The 16,243-nt window shown below is 33.5% G+C and overlaps 1 protein-coding gene across 2 annotated transcripts in view; it reads left to right on the top strand.

The window, feature by feature from the left end:
* LOC150095567 (histone acetyltransferase KAT6B-like) overlaps positions 1-16,243 on the top strand; it is a 243,785-nt gene that overhangs the window by 115,054 nt on the left and 112,488 nt on the right. For both annotated transcript variants that reach the window (XM_090409990.1, XM_090409991.1), the window contains exon 2: positions 6,376-6,538. In XM_090409990.1, coding sequence (XP_090266116.1) covers positions 6,376-6,538 — 163 coding nt within the window. The remainder of the gene's footprint in view (positions 1-6,375; positions 6,539-16,243) is intronic.

Genomic DNA, 16,243 nt, shown 5'->3' with positions numbered 1-16,243 from the left:
TCACTACTTATAACTACCTGCACGATACGGGCAGACACAAATTTAAGGAAGATAAAATTTGATTTTTAAGACGCGCAGTGAAAAATATATGAAAAGATAAAGGGTTACAACAATTTCTATACTGTGTTTTTGTCAAAACCGCATTGTATAAGTACCACGTTATACGAGGGTTACCTGTTCTGACCATTTAAAACTATATATTTAGAAATGTATGTACATTTAATCATACAAATACAACATTTGTTTTACAAATGATATTCTATATTTTTCAATTTAGCTACTTGAATACAAATTTACTATTTCTAGATATACACAATAGGAATATGAGGTGCTGCTCTAAACTGGATCAAAAATTACTGAAATGCCAGATCACAAATTCTAAAAATAAGCAACAGCTATGGCTGCTCCAGTAGACTGCAGTGTACCACAAGGATCTGTCTTGGGACCAATTTTATTTAATATTTATATCAGTGGCTTCTGCAGTCTTAAACTAAACAGTAAAATAAATACTTTTGCAGATGATACAGTACTAATTTTCTCTACAGACACAGCTGAACAAATGAAAACCATCGTGAATGCTTGGAAGTAACTAATTGGTTCCAGTCAAACAAACTCGGTCTGAATGTTTCAAAAACTAAATACGTAAATTTTAACTTGCAAAATACAACTGGCAAAATGAACTTCACTGCGCAATTAATTTTGCATGATTGGAATTGCAGGACAAATTCAAATTGCAACTGCGAGAAAATAGAAAAAGTCAGTGTAAACTTACTTGGGATTAAAAATTTATAGTAGTTTAAGCTGGAAACCGCATATTACCGATGTCGTAAATAAAGTAAGGATTATGTTAAACAGACTTACTACCTAAACAGATTCTTAAATTTAAATATGCTAAAAATATTATATTCTGCCTGGATTCAAAGTGCACTACAATATTGTATATTAAGTTGGGGAGGAATCTATCGCACTATGTTGAAACCTTTAGTCTCGACTCAGCATAAAGTAATTAAAATCTTAACTAGAAACAAATATAAGGATACTGCAATGTGTAATAAATACACCATACAAAACATACTATCCCTTAGATATTTATACGTCTATAGGAAAATATTATTAATAAAAAACTACAATGAATATGTAAATATCAAACAAGATGCTTTCCTTAGTAGACATAAAGGCCTAAAATATATAGTTCCAAAAGCAAATAAAGAAGCAATACACAAACATTGTACTTATTTAGTGTCAAAAGTATTCAACACACTACCTTTAACAATAAGAAATGAAACTAACCCAAACAAATACAAAACTCCAATCAAAGAGTATTTATTTTCCCACAGAAATGAGAAATCTCTGTTCAAAAGAATTGTATAAATTATTGTTTTTTAGCATATTTGCATTCAAAGATCATAAAAATTTTAATGCTATTTAACTGCTTTATTTTGTTCCTAATTAATTGTTATGCAACTTTCTCTGTACATATTAGCATGTCTCCTGCGATTTTATGTAATTATATTAAAATAATATGTAATATGTATATTATATGAATGCATACGTCTTATATACATATATAATTTTCATTATATATGTATATAATGAAAATGAATTACATAAATTTTTGTAACTTTATGCATATCTTAACCTGGATGAGCTGTTGCTCTTAGGTTACACATATGATTGTTCAACATTTTGTACTATTATAGGAGGCTTACAAATAAATGTTGCTAATTAAAAAAAAAAAAATCTACCCTACGGTTCTTTATGAACTGGTCAATAACATCGTCATAAAAAGTTGATTGTAACTTAATTTTCCCAAGCAACACGCACACTTGTAAAGGCTGCTGAAACTCACTGGCTAGAGCTACATTGACTGCTTATGGCCTGTGGTTTAAGCAACAGAGTGAGACGTGTGAAATGGCCATGCGCATGCATGAAATCACAGTGCCGCTGCAAAGACCTGTAAGCTCCTACAAGCTAACAAGTCAAAGTAGCTTTGACTAGAAAAGCAAGCATCGGCTTCGTTACACAACGCAAAGCTCAATTATTTCCACGCAAGCTTAAGACGTCTTCTGTCTACAAAAATAAAAGCCTAAATGGAATGCTAATAAATGCATGCATTTATTAACAAATAAATATTACTTCTTTCTCAATTAATGAGCTTGTGCAGCAAGCATGGAGAATTCGCCACTGTTCCACTCACTCACTTCTCTGTGTGAGAAAAACCTAGCTCTTACCCCTTTCTTGACTGTGAACAACCTTAACTTCCATGGATTGTGTGTCTCCCCCCCCCCCCCGTGTTCTCTCCCTGTCTTCCATATAACGAAAAATTTCATCCGTCGAAATGCTATAACACCCATTCAAAAGTTTATAGACCTTAATCATATCACCCCCCTCTTTCTCCTGTTAACCAGAGTCTGCAATCTACATACTCGCAATCTGGCCTCATAATCTAAATCCCATAATCTGGATATAATCTTTGTAACTCTTCTTTGCACCCATTCCATATCCATAGCTTCTTTATCTCTTTGGAACCCGGAAGACCAATCTGTGCATAATAATCCAGGTGTGGTCTTATCAAAGCCTTAAAGAAGCAAAATTACTTCCTTATCCTTACATGTCAAGGTTTGCTTCAACGTAGCAATTATCCTCTGAGTTGTATTTGCAACTTTTGCTATGTGACCTTTGAACTTTAAATTCTTATCCACTAATACACCAAGATCCCTTACCTTTTCACTTTCTTGTAGCATAACCCCACTAATATAATACGCAGCTGGAACTCTAATCACACCAAAGTGCATAACTTTACACTTACTAACATTAAACTGACAGCCATTTTCGTTTGCCCAGATTTCCAGTCTATTCAAATCATTTTGTAATCGCTGAATATCAGTAGCATTCCTGATTGCCCTGCCTATCTTTGCATCATTAGCAAACAATTGCCATCTGATGATAGATCCTGCTTGATGTCATTAATGTATAGATTGAACAATAATTGCCCAAGGACTGAACCCTGAAGTATACCACTGGTTACCTTAAATCTGGTAGATTCACACCCACTGTATGCCACTTTTTGATATCTGTCTGTCAACCATCCCCTGATCGAAGTCGGTAGATTATGTTCCAATCCCATATTCTCCAGTTTACGCAACAGCCTTTCGTGTGGTATCCAATCAAATGCCTTAGAAAAATCCAACATTATCATAGTGTCTCCATTCCTTTTATCCAACTCAGCCATAACATTGTTATAAAATATGAGCAAATTGCTAAAACATGACCTTCCTTTAGTAAACCCATGTTGTTCTCTGCAGAGTATAGAATGCCTGTCTACCCATTTCTGTATGCGAGTTCTTACCAACTTCTCTAAAATCTTCACTACCACACCAGAGATACTAATAGGTCGGTAGTTAGACACATTAGTTTTTGCACCAACCTTGTGCAATGGAACTATCATACATTCCTTCCATTCCTGTGGTATCATTCCTGATCCGAGACTCAAGTTATACAAATGTGTAAAAGGCCTAGCCAATTCAGCTGAACATTCCTTTAGCAAACAGGCTGATATTCCATCTGTCCCTATTGACAAATTCTTATCCAGGTTATGCAAGAGCTCTTCAGCCTCATTTTCATGAACCTCTAACTCTTCATCCAACATAACAGTAGCACTGTGCACTATGCTACATACACCTGGTTGATATATCTTAGCAAAGTGAGCACTCATTAACTGAACAATCTCCATAGCTTTCAACACTTGTGTATTGCATAAAGTTATTCTTCCACATTCATTCTTTCTTTTATTTGCAGCATAATGATAAAATTCTTTTGGATTGTCTTTAGTTTGCATGACCAATTTCTTTTCATGCTCCGTTTTAGCTTTCCTCACAATACTCGTTACTTTTCTGGCCTGAGTTTTATATATTTCACAACTCCTCTCACTCTTATTCTCATGATATTCTTTCCACATCATCTTCTTCTTGTGGATCTCTTGCTTAATAAGGTTGCACATCCATTTCACTCCCAGTCTATTTATTCTTAGAACACTAGGGATACATTGAGATACCGCCTCATTCAAGCACTCAAAGATTCCAATGCATTGCTGACATTTTTTCCATTCAGTTACTGATACCCTGTTTACCTGTCTTACACAATATTTGAACTGCTCTTTTCAAAAAGGACTTCAGAAGTTTTACAAAAATGAGTTAAGTGTTTTCCATACATATATACTATCATTATCAAATTCCTGCCATGTACTCTCAAGGGGGTGTACAGGATATGATAGTACTACATGAAAAATTTACATCATTACTAACTTCCCATCTACAATTTTCCTCCAAATCAGTCTGTTACTTGTCAAGACTCCAACATTACCAGATCTTATATATCTATCGTCTAAGGCACTTTGTACCGCATCAATCCACCTATATCTTGGTCTTCCTCTGCGTCGTTTTCCTGCTAACTTGGCAGAGAAGACTTGTTTTGCTAATCTTTCCTCACCCATTCTGTTTAAGTGACCATACCACCACTAGTATATAAGGCATGAGATAATATGCAAATACAAGAACTTGTAACTTCGAGATACAAAGTTTACTGATGACAATATACTCCACTTCTCTTCATCATTTGACAAACCTTGTAATGTGCATTAATTTAAAACTTCCAACTTGATTTTGCCTCTTTAGACCTTGAAGTTTTAGACCTTAAAACTTCAAGGTCTGAAATCATTGCCTTAAACACTGACCTTTCTATTCGTCAGTGGGGGGGGGAGGATTACCTCGTGATCTTCATTCTACCAAAATATGCTACCTGTCTTCATTTCTTGCATGAAAGTTCTTCCTTCTTTTCTTCTTACTTTGGATAATATCCAGATCCCCAAACATGATCAGATCTCTCTTTTGAACTGACTTTCATCTCTAGTCTTTTCTGGCACAAATGCATCTTAGACATAACTTTTTCGGCCTCCAAAAAACCAACTATATCTTTGTGCTGAAGACATGATTTCTTACCTGTATAGTTGCTGACACTAAAATCCTAGATCCACCTAATCCTGAATTACTGTTCACACATATGGTGGACCTAAAACTTCATCAAGAATACTTGATACTATCAAGAAGAGGTGATAATCTGATTGATACCTCATTTTTTTCCCCACAGATTCTCTCTCCCATAACTCATTCAGTTTCTATCATCATAAGCAGCTACTAGTTACTGTCCGGTTTCGAAACTTGCTGAATGAACTTCTCTTCCTCTTTTAATCCATTTACTTCTGTTCTTTAGAACAGCTTTCTCATTGTTTTTTTACTAAAGACTATAACCTGCAGCCATTCAGAAGCACTTCTAAAGATCTCTCCTTTTTCTTAACATCTTGTTCACCCACAGTGCAGATGTGGTATAGGTTTTGCAATCTTTAGCGTGTGGGGTTTATAAAAGCTCTTTCAGGATTAAACTTAAATATATATATATCAAATGTCATATCTCCAGGAGCAAATATTGTTGTCATATGACTTGCCCTAATTACGCTAAATTTGTCTTATTTGCTACTTTGTTAAAAAGATAAGAAAAATTCTTTTTATCAATTTTTAAACTTTGTCATAAGTATACTTTTTATGAAAAAAAGCAGTGAGTCTTTTGATTCTGGAGGTCTGGTGGTGGAAGTCAGATAACATGAGACAGTGTGAATAGTGAAATTTTTAAGTTTCATATTCTTTTATTTTCCTTTTTTAAGGTCAGAATAATAAGATCACTACTTTAGCTTTCTGGGATTTGACTCGTCTGATTTTTGAATTCTGTAATAAAACCACTGTTAAAATGTTATGCCTTCTTTTTTTTTTCTTCCTGTCCCAAGTAGCCTTCAAATAAAATGGCACTTTAACAATAACAATATTTTGTTCATATTCTCTCCCAGAAAACAAAACAAAAATAATGACTCACATTTAACTTCTTTTCAGATAACATAGCTTTCTTATATTTTTGTTCATATTCTTTATATTTTCAATAACTTCTCTATACTTTATTCTTTTCTCAGACAACTTCTTGAGTCTGCTGTGGAATTTGTTTTTTGCATATAACTTTCTCACATGTTTTATGAACCACGAGTGTATGCAATTTTTAAATTGACCAACATGAATTTAGTTAAGATTATTATACTGAAAAATTTTATATGATAAGCTAATTGCATTGATAAGCTATTTGCATGTGATGTTTTCAGAACATGAGAAAGAAAACATGGATTTTTTTAAAGTAAAATATAATAAACTCAATGAAAGAAACTTTTATTTTTTTAAATTTTTACCTTCATTGATAGCTTAAATTGCTTGTAAATATCTTCAAATACTTGAAGATTTTATTTGCCACAAAAAACACATTTATTTTCAACCATTATAGAGAATTAAGAAGACCCATGGACCTGACTTTCTTGAAACATCAAGTATTCCATCCTCTGATTCAAAGGATGGATTACGTTGTGATTACTGCCTTCTGACATCAGAAGCTAATCGTAATGGAGAACCTGAAGACTTATTAGTGTGTAAGGACTGCAATGCTAAGGGTAAGGCATTAAGGCATGCTTTCATTAAATGGTTTAAGATAATTTTTTATTTGGTGTTGAATCCAGGGGATGTACTTATGAGGGGGAGGATAAATATTTTCTTTTAACAAATTAATATGTTAAAATTTTATATCATTGTTTAATCCCCTTAATAAGTGAGGTCTGGACTCAACAAAATCATCATTTCTTTCATTCTTAATTCAGCATATTTGTAACTTTCCCAAATTTCACAACTTTTTTAATGTTCAGCTGTTTAGCAGAATATTCAAAAAAAGCTTGTAATATTTGTTGTATTTACAACAGATTTTGTAATAACTGTTATTATGTAGTTGCAGATTTATTTAATTGTTTCACTTCTTTATTATGCCATATTAGTAAATTACAGATCATGAAATTACATGTTTTATTAATTGAATAAAATTTAATATAATAACATTATAATATTAATTATAAGAAAACAAAATTATTAATTACAAGTAAAGCAAATCCAATGAAAATAAACCTGGAAATAAATAATAACCTAATACAACAGGTATCCTCTTTTAAATATCTTGGAAGTCTTATCACAGAAGATGGAAGAAACCAATCAGATATTAAAACACAAATCCTAGCGAAAAAAGCATTCTATAATAGAAGAAACATTTTTACCAGTAAAGGATTTAGCATCCAGCTCAAAAAAAGGCTAGTGAAAACATACATATGGAGCATTGCATTACGTGGTTGTGAGGCCTGGACTCTAACAAGACATGAAAAAGTTGGAAGCATTTGAACTTTGGTGCTGGAGAAAGATGATGAAAATTAGTTGGATAGAAAGGAAAAGTAATTAAGAAGTTCTAAATATAGTTCATGAAGAGCGGTCATTAATGAAACATCAATAAGAGAAGAAAAAGCCTAATTGGACACCATTTGAAGCATGGGGGAATGATTGCAGAAATAATGGAGGGGATTGTAGAAGGAAAGATGCCACGAGGCAGACCAAGAATTTCATATATAAATAACATAATGATGCTAACTGGCACTAAGAGTTATGAAGAGATAAAAATAGGTCACAAGACAGGATGTTGTGATGTGCTGCTATAATTACCAATCTTTGGATTGAAGAAATTACATGTATCCCAAGCAAATTGAATGCTTATTTGATGCAAATAAATTCTTAATGTTATCACATGATGAAAAATAACTAGCAGATATATTAAATAAACCAACTGATATTTTGCGATGTTTTAAATCATCATTTTCAAAACACAAAATAACAGGTATTCATTTATGTGTAAGTCTACTAATTTAAAGTGGATTTAATGTGGATTGAAAATGTTATAGATTTAGACCATATATCAAGCTGGCAATCCTCATCCATTATCTAAATGACTGCTTGATCTTATTATGCTGCTTCATCTTTTAGCATACTCATAGTGTATATAGAGTGCTTGTACCTATAAGTTGGTTTACTTAAACACAGTGAACTTAAAAATATATACATATACATACAGGACCCCAGAAATCCACTCATCACAGATGTGTTATCAAAAAGTGGAGAGTGAATTTTCAGCCTCTTTGCAATTTACTTTAAAAAAAAAAAAAGAAAAACATAATCTCATCCACTATCAATTTATTTGATCAAGAAAAAAAAAGAAACACTAGTTTATATGAATAAGACTAAAGCATAAATGACATATATTTAGACATACTTTCGGGAAGTTCTTTGTGTTCTTATCTTGTTAACTTTAAAATTTTTGGAACATAAATTTGATGAAACTGGCTGGTTGGCCGAGTGGTTAACGTATCTACTCTCCAGCCAATAGGCTGCGGATTCGAATCCTACCATGGGCATGGATGTTTTTGATTGTCTGTGAAAATACTAGTGGTGGTCGGCAGTAGATGGCATTGGTGTAGATCAGCGTTTCTCAACCTTTCTAAGCCCAAGGACCAGTAAAATGCCTAAAATAATCTTACGGACCACTAAGTTACAGAGGTGTAGTTGCGGGGGGGGGGGGGGGGTGCCGCCCATGGTGGCACTTTTTTTTTGCCGTTTAAGAAATCTTGCCAAACTATCTATAAAACAGCAACTGAGTGATGAAATAGATTTCGACAATGTCATTGATTTTGCAAATAGAAAGGCAAGAAAAATAACATTTTAGAATGTTGGAATTAAAATATTACTTCAAAATTAAACATAGTGTTTTTAATTTATTTCCCTATACGTCTTTTTGACTTTTTGTAATTTTTTTTAAAAACCTATGTAGGAATTACCAACATTTTGGAAAAACTGTGCCATTTATAACATAATAAATCTAAAAGCATGTTTTGAATACATATGGAAATATAAGTAATTAAATTGGAAGTAAACGACTAAAAGTGTATCATCAGTGAACAAAGTTTTAATTTTTATTAAACAAATAAATAATACGATATAATTATGTTACTACTTACTTTTAATGAGATGGTTGAGCTTCTCGGCACTTTCAGAGTTGCTGGATATCTGGCTTGCTGTTGGTCAACTTCAGTCGAAGATCGGCACACACACACACACGCACTAAGACTATTTCTGTATTTTGTTTTTATTTGAAGGAGCAATGAAAATCCTTTCTCACAAAGACAGGTTGTAGAAAACTGCATGACTATTTTCAGTGCTTCTTCAGATAATTCGGGAAATTCACTTCTCATTGAACGTGAGATCGAGAATCGAGCCAAACAAAGATCACAGAATTGTATTTCAAGACTACTGTCACTTGAAAGTTAATTAACTGTTCTTTTTTCGATGATGAAAGGTCGTTCTCATGACTGTAAGAGATGGATAGCGAACCCACAGAAATTTCTTATAAAATTTATTCAGAAAATATGTTTCAAAATTCTGTTTCAGAGTTTTGAGGTGGTCACAAACCCTTTCCAGAAACTCAGAATCAATAAAAATATAATTTTCCACTAAAAAGGATTCCATTGTTGGAAAAGGTGCAAATTGTCTGTCTTTTACATAATTAATCCATAAAACCAGTTTTTTCTCGAATGCCTTTATTTTGTTGTAGGCATCGAACAGTTAAAGAATTTCCCTGAAAGGACAGATTTAGTTCATTTAATTTCGAAAAAATGTCTGAAAGATAGGATAGTGGTGATAACCATGCTTCGTCAACAAGGGGTGATGCAAAATCAGAATTATGTTAATTTACAAACAATTGAAAAATGAAGCAAAAGTTGTATATATTCACTGCCCATTTCATTGCAAAGTACTGAAAATAACCTGTTATTTAACAGTCGAGCTTTAATAAAATTAACTAGCTTTACAGCGTTGTATAGCACAGTTTTAAATTCTGGTGGCATTCCTTTGGAGACTAACTCTTCCCTATGTATGAAACAATGTACCCAATTCATATCAGGAGCTACTTCTTTGACCATAGAAACAATCTCACTATGCCTGTCTGTAAGGGCACAAGCTCGATCTGAACAGAAGCCTATACATTTTTCCCACTGGATCCCTTTGTATATTATGTAATTATTGAGAGTGTGAAATATTTCTTCTCCAGTTGTTCGGGATGGCAAAGTTCTACAAAACAGAATGTTATCGTGCACATATCTTACGTAGCAATGGCTCACGCAAAAAGTTAAGCAAGTTTGAGTGTGGTTAGTAGTTGGAAGGGATCAATCATTCAATGCTGTTGGCACACTCTCCATCGATGAATCTTTGGACTCCCTGGAGGTGTCAAATAATAATAATAATATCAGTCGTCTCATTTCTTTGTAATGCATAAGGGCTCTTCTTAACTCTTTCGATTAAGTGAGATTTACATTACCTGCCATATCATTAATTCTGCGACCGACAGTGCCATTTGAAAGAGGAATCAAATCAACATCTTTTAGTAACTTGTTGCCAAACATAGTTTTTGCCACATCTTTTATAGCTGGAAGTAGCAAATTTTCCCCGATAGAATGAGGTTTCCCTGTTTTTGCTATGTGCAAGCTTAAGAGATAGGATGCTTCCAGTGCCTTGCTATTAGTGGAACCCATGCCTGAAACTGTATCTTTCCCATGATTTAATGTCCCTAAGTGTCGCTGAAAAAATTCAGTAGGCTTATTTTTCACATCACAATGTTTAGTTTCTAAATGTAGTCGTAGTTTCGCAGGTTTCATGCACTCGTTCGACAACACTTCATAACCACCAAACACATTGAGGTTTCTGTTCACTTTGATCTCCACACCAAGTAAACCTGAATTCCAAATATGAACTGTTATATTTCCTCCTATATGTTTTCTTTGAACTGCTTGTTTCTTCTACTTTAATAGTATCAGATTTACTCGCCGTTACAACACATGTATCACAATTAGGGTTAGCATCACATGTTTCATTTGTTCTTCCTTTCAGTCCTAGTTCTGAGTCACTTTTCTCATTATTAAAAAACGTTTCCAAAAAATATATAAATACTGGGGTTAACTCACAACCCACTTTGTCCAAGTATCACTTAGCACTTCTGAAGATATACTGAGCCTGGGTTGAAGGAGGGAAACCTTCAATAATAATAATCAATAAACAACAATTGGTTGAAATGTGGAACACATGTTCACTTCAAATCTGACAAAACAGCAAGGGAAGGGGGAAGCAATAAAACTATATTGTTGTTCACTTCACCTCTCTTTTATTATTCGTCATTCTGCCGCTACAAATTTAGTGGCAGAATGACGAATAATAAAAGAGGGGTGAAGTGAACAACAATATAGTTTTATTGCTTCTGCCTTTGAACATTCTGATGCTATTTGTTGGTTTTTTTAAGTCATTTGATTTCAATACTTTTTATTGAAATCAATTTTAATTTGTTTTGTTTGGATAATTAAAAAATATATATTTATTTAATTAATTTAAGTCTGCCTGCGAACCACCTGTCCCATCATTGCGAACCACAGGTTGAGAAACACTGGTGTAGATGATGAAAGTAGTGGTGGTTTGTTGTAGTAGGTGAATTTGAGTGGTGGAGATGGACAATTGTGGAGTAGGTGCTCTCCCTCGATGAGTCTTTGGACTCCCTGGAGTTGGCACGTAATAATAATAATATAGAACCATAAACCAAACTCATAAAGGAATAATATATTACAAGAGGGATTTAAAACCAAACTGTAGTATAAATGATATTAAGAAAAATGCATGGAAATTTTTTTTTTCTACCAGAATAAAGTAAAGATTAAAAATATAGGAAAAATACATACTTCGGTCAGACTTCCATAAAAATTGAATCAACAAAATACAAATAAAAATGTGCCTTACAGTGTTTGAGCCATTTCATAAGTCGAACATTAAACATTTTGACTTTCCTAAGTTGAAATGACTCGCACCGTAAGGCACATTTTTAAGGAATAAAAATTAAGGAACTTATAAAGGAATAATTTATTATTCCTTTATGAGTTTATTTATGTTATATTTAGACATACTTTAAAAATGTAATGTCATTTATGCTTTAGTTTTTATTCATATAAATCACAGGAAAAAACCAGTGTTTCTATACTTGGGATCCATTCAGAATATAAGCATTTACTATATTACATTGATTGTGTACTAGAGGAGCAACATGAAAAAAGTTCAGAAAGATAGTGTCTAAAAAAAGAAGTTTTATTTTCAACCAGGAGATAGCATCTTAAGTAATTAATTCAATAAGTTAAAATTCCTTCATAGACTACTTGCTCCTGCCAAAAGTTAGTTTACATGAAGATACTCTCAAAGTTACCTTACTTCTGTTTCTGAAATGAGAAGTAATTCCAATCTATGACAATAGGTTCACTATTTATATTTCACTTTCTGTTATAAACTAAACCATGCATCTGTAGATTAATTTTGAAATAAGTAGTCAGTAAGTATAATATTGATGGAGAGACAAGAATTTGTTGAGGAACACATGATAATGAAAAGTAAAGTGATATTAGCAATGGAATAGCTGCCAGTAGGAAAAGCTCCTGGAGTTGGAGTGTCAGTGGAATTATTGAGAACAGCTAGGGATGAAGTAGTGAATATATTGACTCAAATTTGTCAACAGGTTTGGAAGAAAATATACTGGCCTAGAGATTGGAAAACATCAGTATTCATCCCAATCCCCCCCATTTGGGGGGGAGGGGATTGGGATGAATCTGGGAAATCTGGGAAATCCCAGAGAATGTGAGAATTATGGAACCATTGCTTTAATTTCATATGCAAGTAAAGTTATGCTGAAAGTGATCCAACAAAGGCTGGAGCCATATGTGAATAGAGAAATGCCAAAAGAACAGGCAGGCTTTAGTAGAGGTAGAGGAACTAGAGACTAAATGGCAAACATGAGATGCGATTATGGAAAGAACAAGAGAATTTCAGAAAGAAGTATTCATCTGTTTTATTGATTATAAGAAAGCTTTTGATTGCATGGGCCATAAGAGACTGTGAATTGTAATGAGATCAATAGGAATGCCTGAATATCTAATCCTCTTGATAAGAGAGTTGTATGACAATCAAGAAGCTTTAGTAAAAAAGTCTTTGGAGGAAACAGACGGTGTTCAAGGGGGAAAGGGGATGCAGCAGGGTTGTATACTGCTGTCCTATCTTTTTAATATTTATAGTGAATGTATTATGAGAATGGCTAACTTAGACAAAGATCCAGCTAGAATTAAGATTGGTGGCAGGAAAATAATTTAAGATATGCTGACGATACACCCCTCATAGCAGAAAGTAAGGAAGACCTGGAGCAGTTGGTTCTATTGGTTAAGAGGGAAAGTAAACAAAACTGGGCTTAATTTAAACATCAGCAAAACAAAAGTGATGGCTTCTGGCAATTTAAGTGAATTTATAATAATTATTATTATTATTTGACACCTCCAGGGAGTCCAAAGACTCATCGAGGGAGGGCACTTACTCTACAACTGTCTCCACCACTCAATCCACCAATGGACTGTAACTACACCAATGCCATCTACCACATAATAGAGGGAGATAAAATAGAAATCGTTGAAAGTTGGGGTCCAGAATCAGAAATGATGGTAAATGTGAAGATGAAATTAAAAGAAGGATAGTCATGGGAAAAAAAGCTATTTTAAACCTGACAAAAATTATGAAAGATAGAGGTCTGAGTTAAAGACATGAAAGTTAAAATTGTCAAAGCAGTTGGTATTTCCAGTAGTGATGTATGGATGTGAAAGCTGGATTATTAAGAAGAAAGACAAGGTGAATTGATTCATTTGAATTATGGGTGTGGAGGAGACTATTAAGAATTCCATGGACTGCAAAAATCTAAGAAGATTTTAGAGAGTATAAAGACAGAATGCTCCTTGGAGGCGATGGTCACTAAACAGAAGTTGATGTACTTTGGACATGTTAATGTCCAAAGTACATCAACTTCCAGCTGATGAATCATTTGAAAAAAAAAAAATTATGTTGAGGGAATGAGAAGAAGAGGAAGACTACAAAAAAGTTGGATGGACAACATAAAAGAACTTACCAACTTGAACTTACAATTGCTGAAAGAAAGGACATGAGGCTAAGTGGAATGGAGAGCCTTTGCACACAAGATCACCAATAGTTAAAAACGACTGGATGGCACATAACTACAACAAGCAAGTATTCTCAAAAATGTTTTATTTTGCATAACTTGCATTGTCATCACCATTCTTCTAAAATTCAGCGATATTCTTAAAATTAATTTAAAGGTCAATTTTCATTTATTTAACTGCCAATTGTTATTCTCCCAACACCTTCTTTAACCCTTAAGAAGGTATGCAGTTTGTAATATATATAAGTTCAAGCTTATTTTCACAGTTCACATGAATTAGCTTAGTATAATTATATACTTGAACATACATGATGAAAAGGCTTTTTAATAGTATTATTTAAAAAAAGATGTGCTGAAAACTGGATTGTGTTATTGACCCCACAATATATGAAAAATTGCTCCATAATTCTTGTTGACTATTTTCTGTTATTTTCATCACCTTTATTATTTGTTTTTCCTATTTAATTATAGAAATACTGAGGAAAGACTTCTTTTATGTCATCAGTCACAGCATCATTTAAGACCACCTTAAGGAATTAATTCAAGTGATTGTTCTTCAAAGACGAAGTTGCATTCATAATGCATAAAAATATCCTAGTAGGACACCAACTAGATTACTACAAACTTTTTCTTTTTAAAGAAAGAGATTTAGGTTTCATGAAAAATTCTATGGCATAGACTTGAATAGAAATCATCCAAGAAAAAACACACCTTAAGGTGCTTTCCAAGGAAAGATCATCATCAAATTCCTAACATTAACTCTCAAGCTGTGTATGAGATATTATGATAGTACTACATGAAAAACTTGCATCATTACTAACTTTCTATCAACAGTTTTCCTTCAAATCAATCTTTTATTTGTTATGACTCCAACATTATCAGATCTTAAATATGTCTATCTTCTAAGGCACTTTTTTTGCTGTATCAATTCACCTATATCTTGGTTCTCCCTCTGGGTCTTTTTCCTGCAAACCTGGCAGAGAACACTTGTTTTGCTAATTTTTCCTTTCCCATTCTGTTTAAGTTACCATACCACCTGAAATTAGCTCTGCTAACACCTTCCTGGATGCTAACAATTCAAGTTCTTTCCTAATATCCTCATTTTTAATATGATATTGCCATTGATTCTATCTATTCACACCCCTAATCTAATGTACATTCTTGTCTGATACCAGATTTTTTAACATCAAACCATCTTCCTGTACTTCCTTCCTTCAGTTCTAACTGCTGACTTACAACTCAAATAAAGAATAAAGACCAAGTATTGCTTGATATAATGATCCATTGACACCTATTAATTGTAGTGTTTTGAATAGCTTTCTCTTGTCTTATATAGCACCTTGTCTTATGCCTTTTGCAGGTCTACAAAACTTAAATACAGATCTTTGTTATATTCCCACGATTTCTCAACTATTTGTCGTATAGTTAAAATCTGATCTTGACAGCCTCTATTTGGCCTGAATCTAGTTTGTTTTTCGCCAAGCTTCCCTTTGACAATCCTCTTAGCTGTTTCTCAAGTATACTTGCATAAATCTTACTAGAAACACTCAGTAGGGCAATACCACTGTAATTCACACATTCATTGTTATTTCCCTTTTTATAGATGGGTATACTGTGGAAGATCTACTCCAGTCATCTGGAATTTGACCATCTTTCCGGGCTTTCCTTATGCAGTACAGCCACTGCAAAACTTTTATACCTCCATACTTGAGCATTTTTTGATCGAATATCATCTACTCCAGCTGCTTTTCCACATTTCAGGTTTTAGATGGTTTTTAATACTTCAAGTATGGATATGTATTCCTGATTGCATGCCTGTTGAGTGTTTTTTACCACTGTGCTGTCACTGCTTGTTTCATTTAGCAATTTTTTGAAGTAATTACTCCATACATCAAGGATATCTTTTTCTTCAGTTTTCATGTCACCTTTATCATCTCTAATTCCTTTTTACAGTATAATATTTTATATGTTCTTACTGAAATTCTTTTCAGGACTTTTGTTTAGCTAGTTTTACACACTGCTCTGCTTCCTTACATTTGTATTTGTATTCTCTAAGAGCACAAGCTGACTTATTTGCCAGGAACTTTTGATGTGCTTTTTTGTTTTCCTTCACTACCTTTTGAACTTCCCTAATTTACTTCAGAACACACGCAATTTACAGACAAAAAATACTGTTGTTGGTGACGAAGGGTGGCAGATGGAGTTGATGATAGTA

This window comes from Typopeltis vanoorti, chromosome 20 (assembly GCF_054136105.1).
Source record: "Typopeltis vanoorti isolate ZY-2024b chromosome 20, IOZ_Tvanoo_1.0, whole genome shotgun sequence".
In the NCBI taxonomy this organism is placed as follows: domain Eukaryota; kingdom Metazoa; phylum Arthropoda; class Arachnida; order Uropygi; family Thelyphonidae; genus Typopeltis; species Typopeltis vanoorti.
This window is presented reverse-complemented; position numbering and strand designations above follow the sequence as displayed.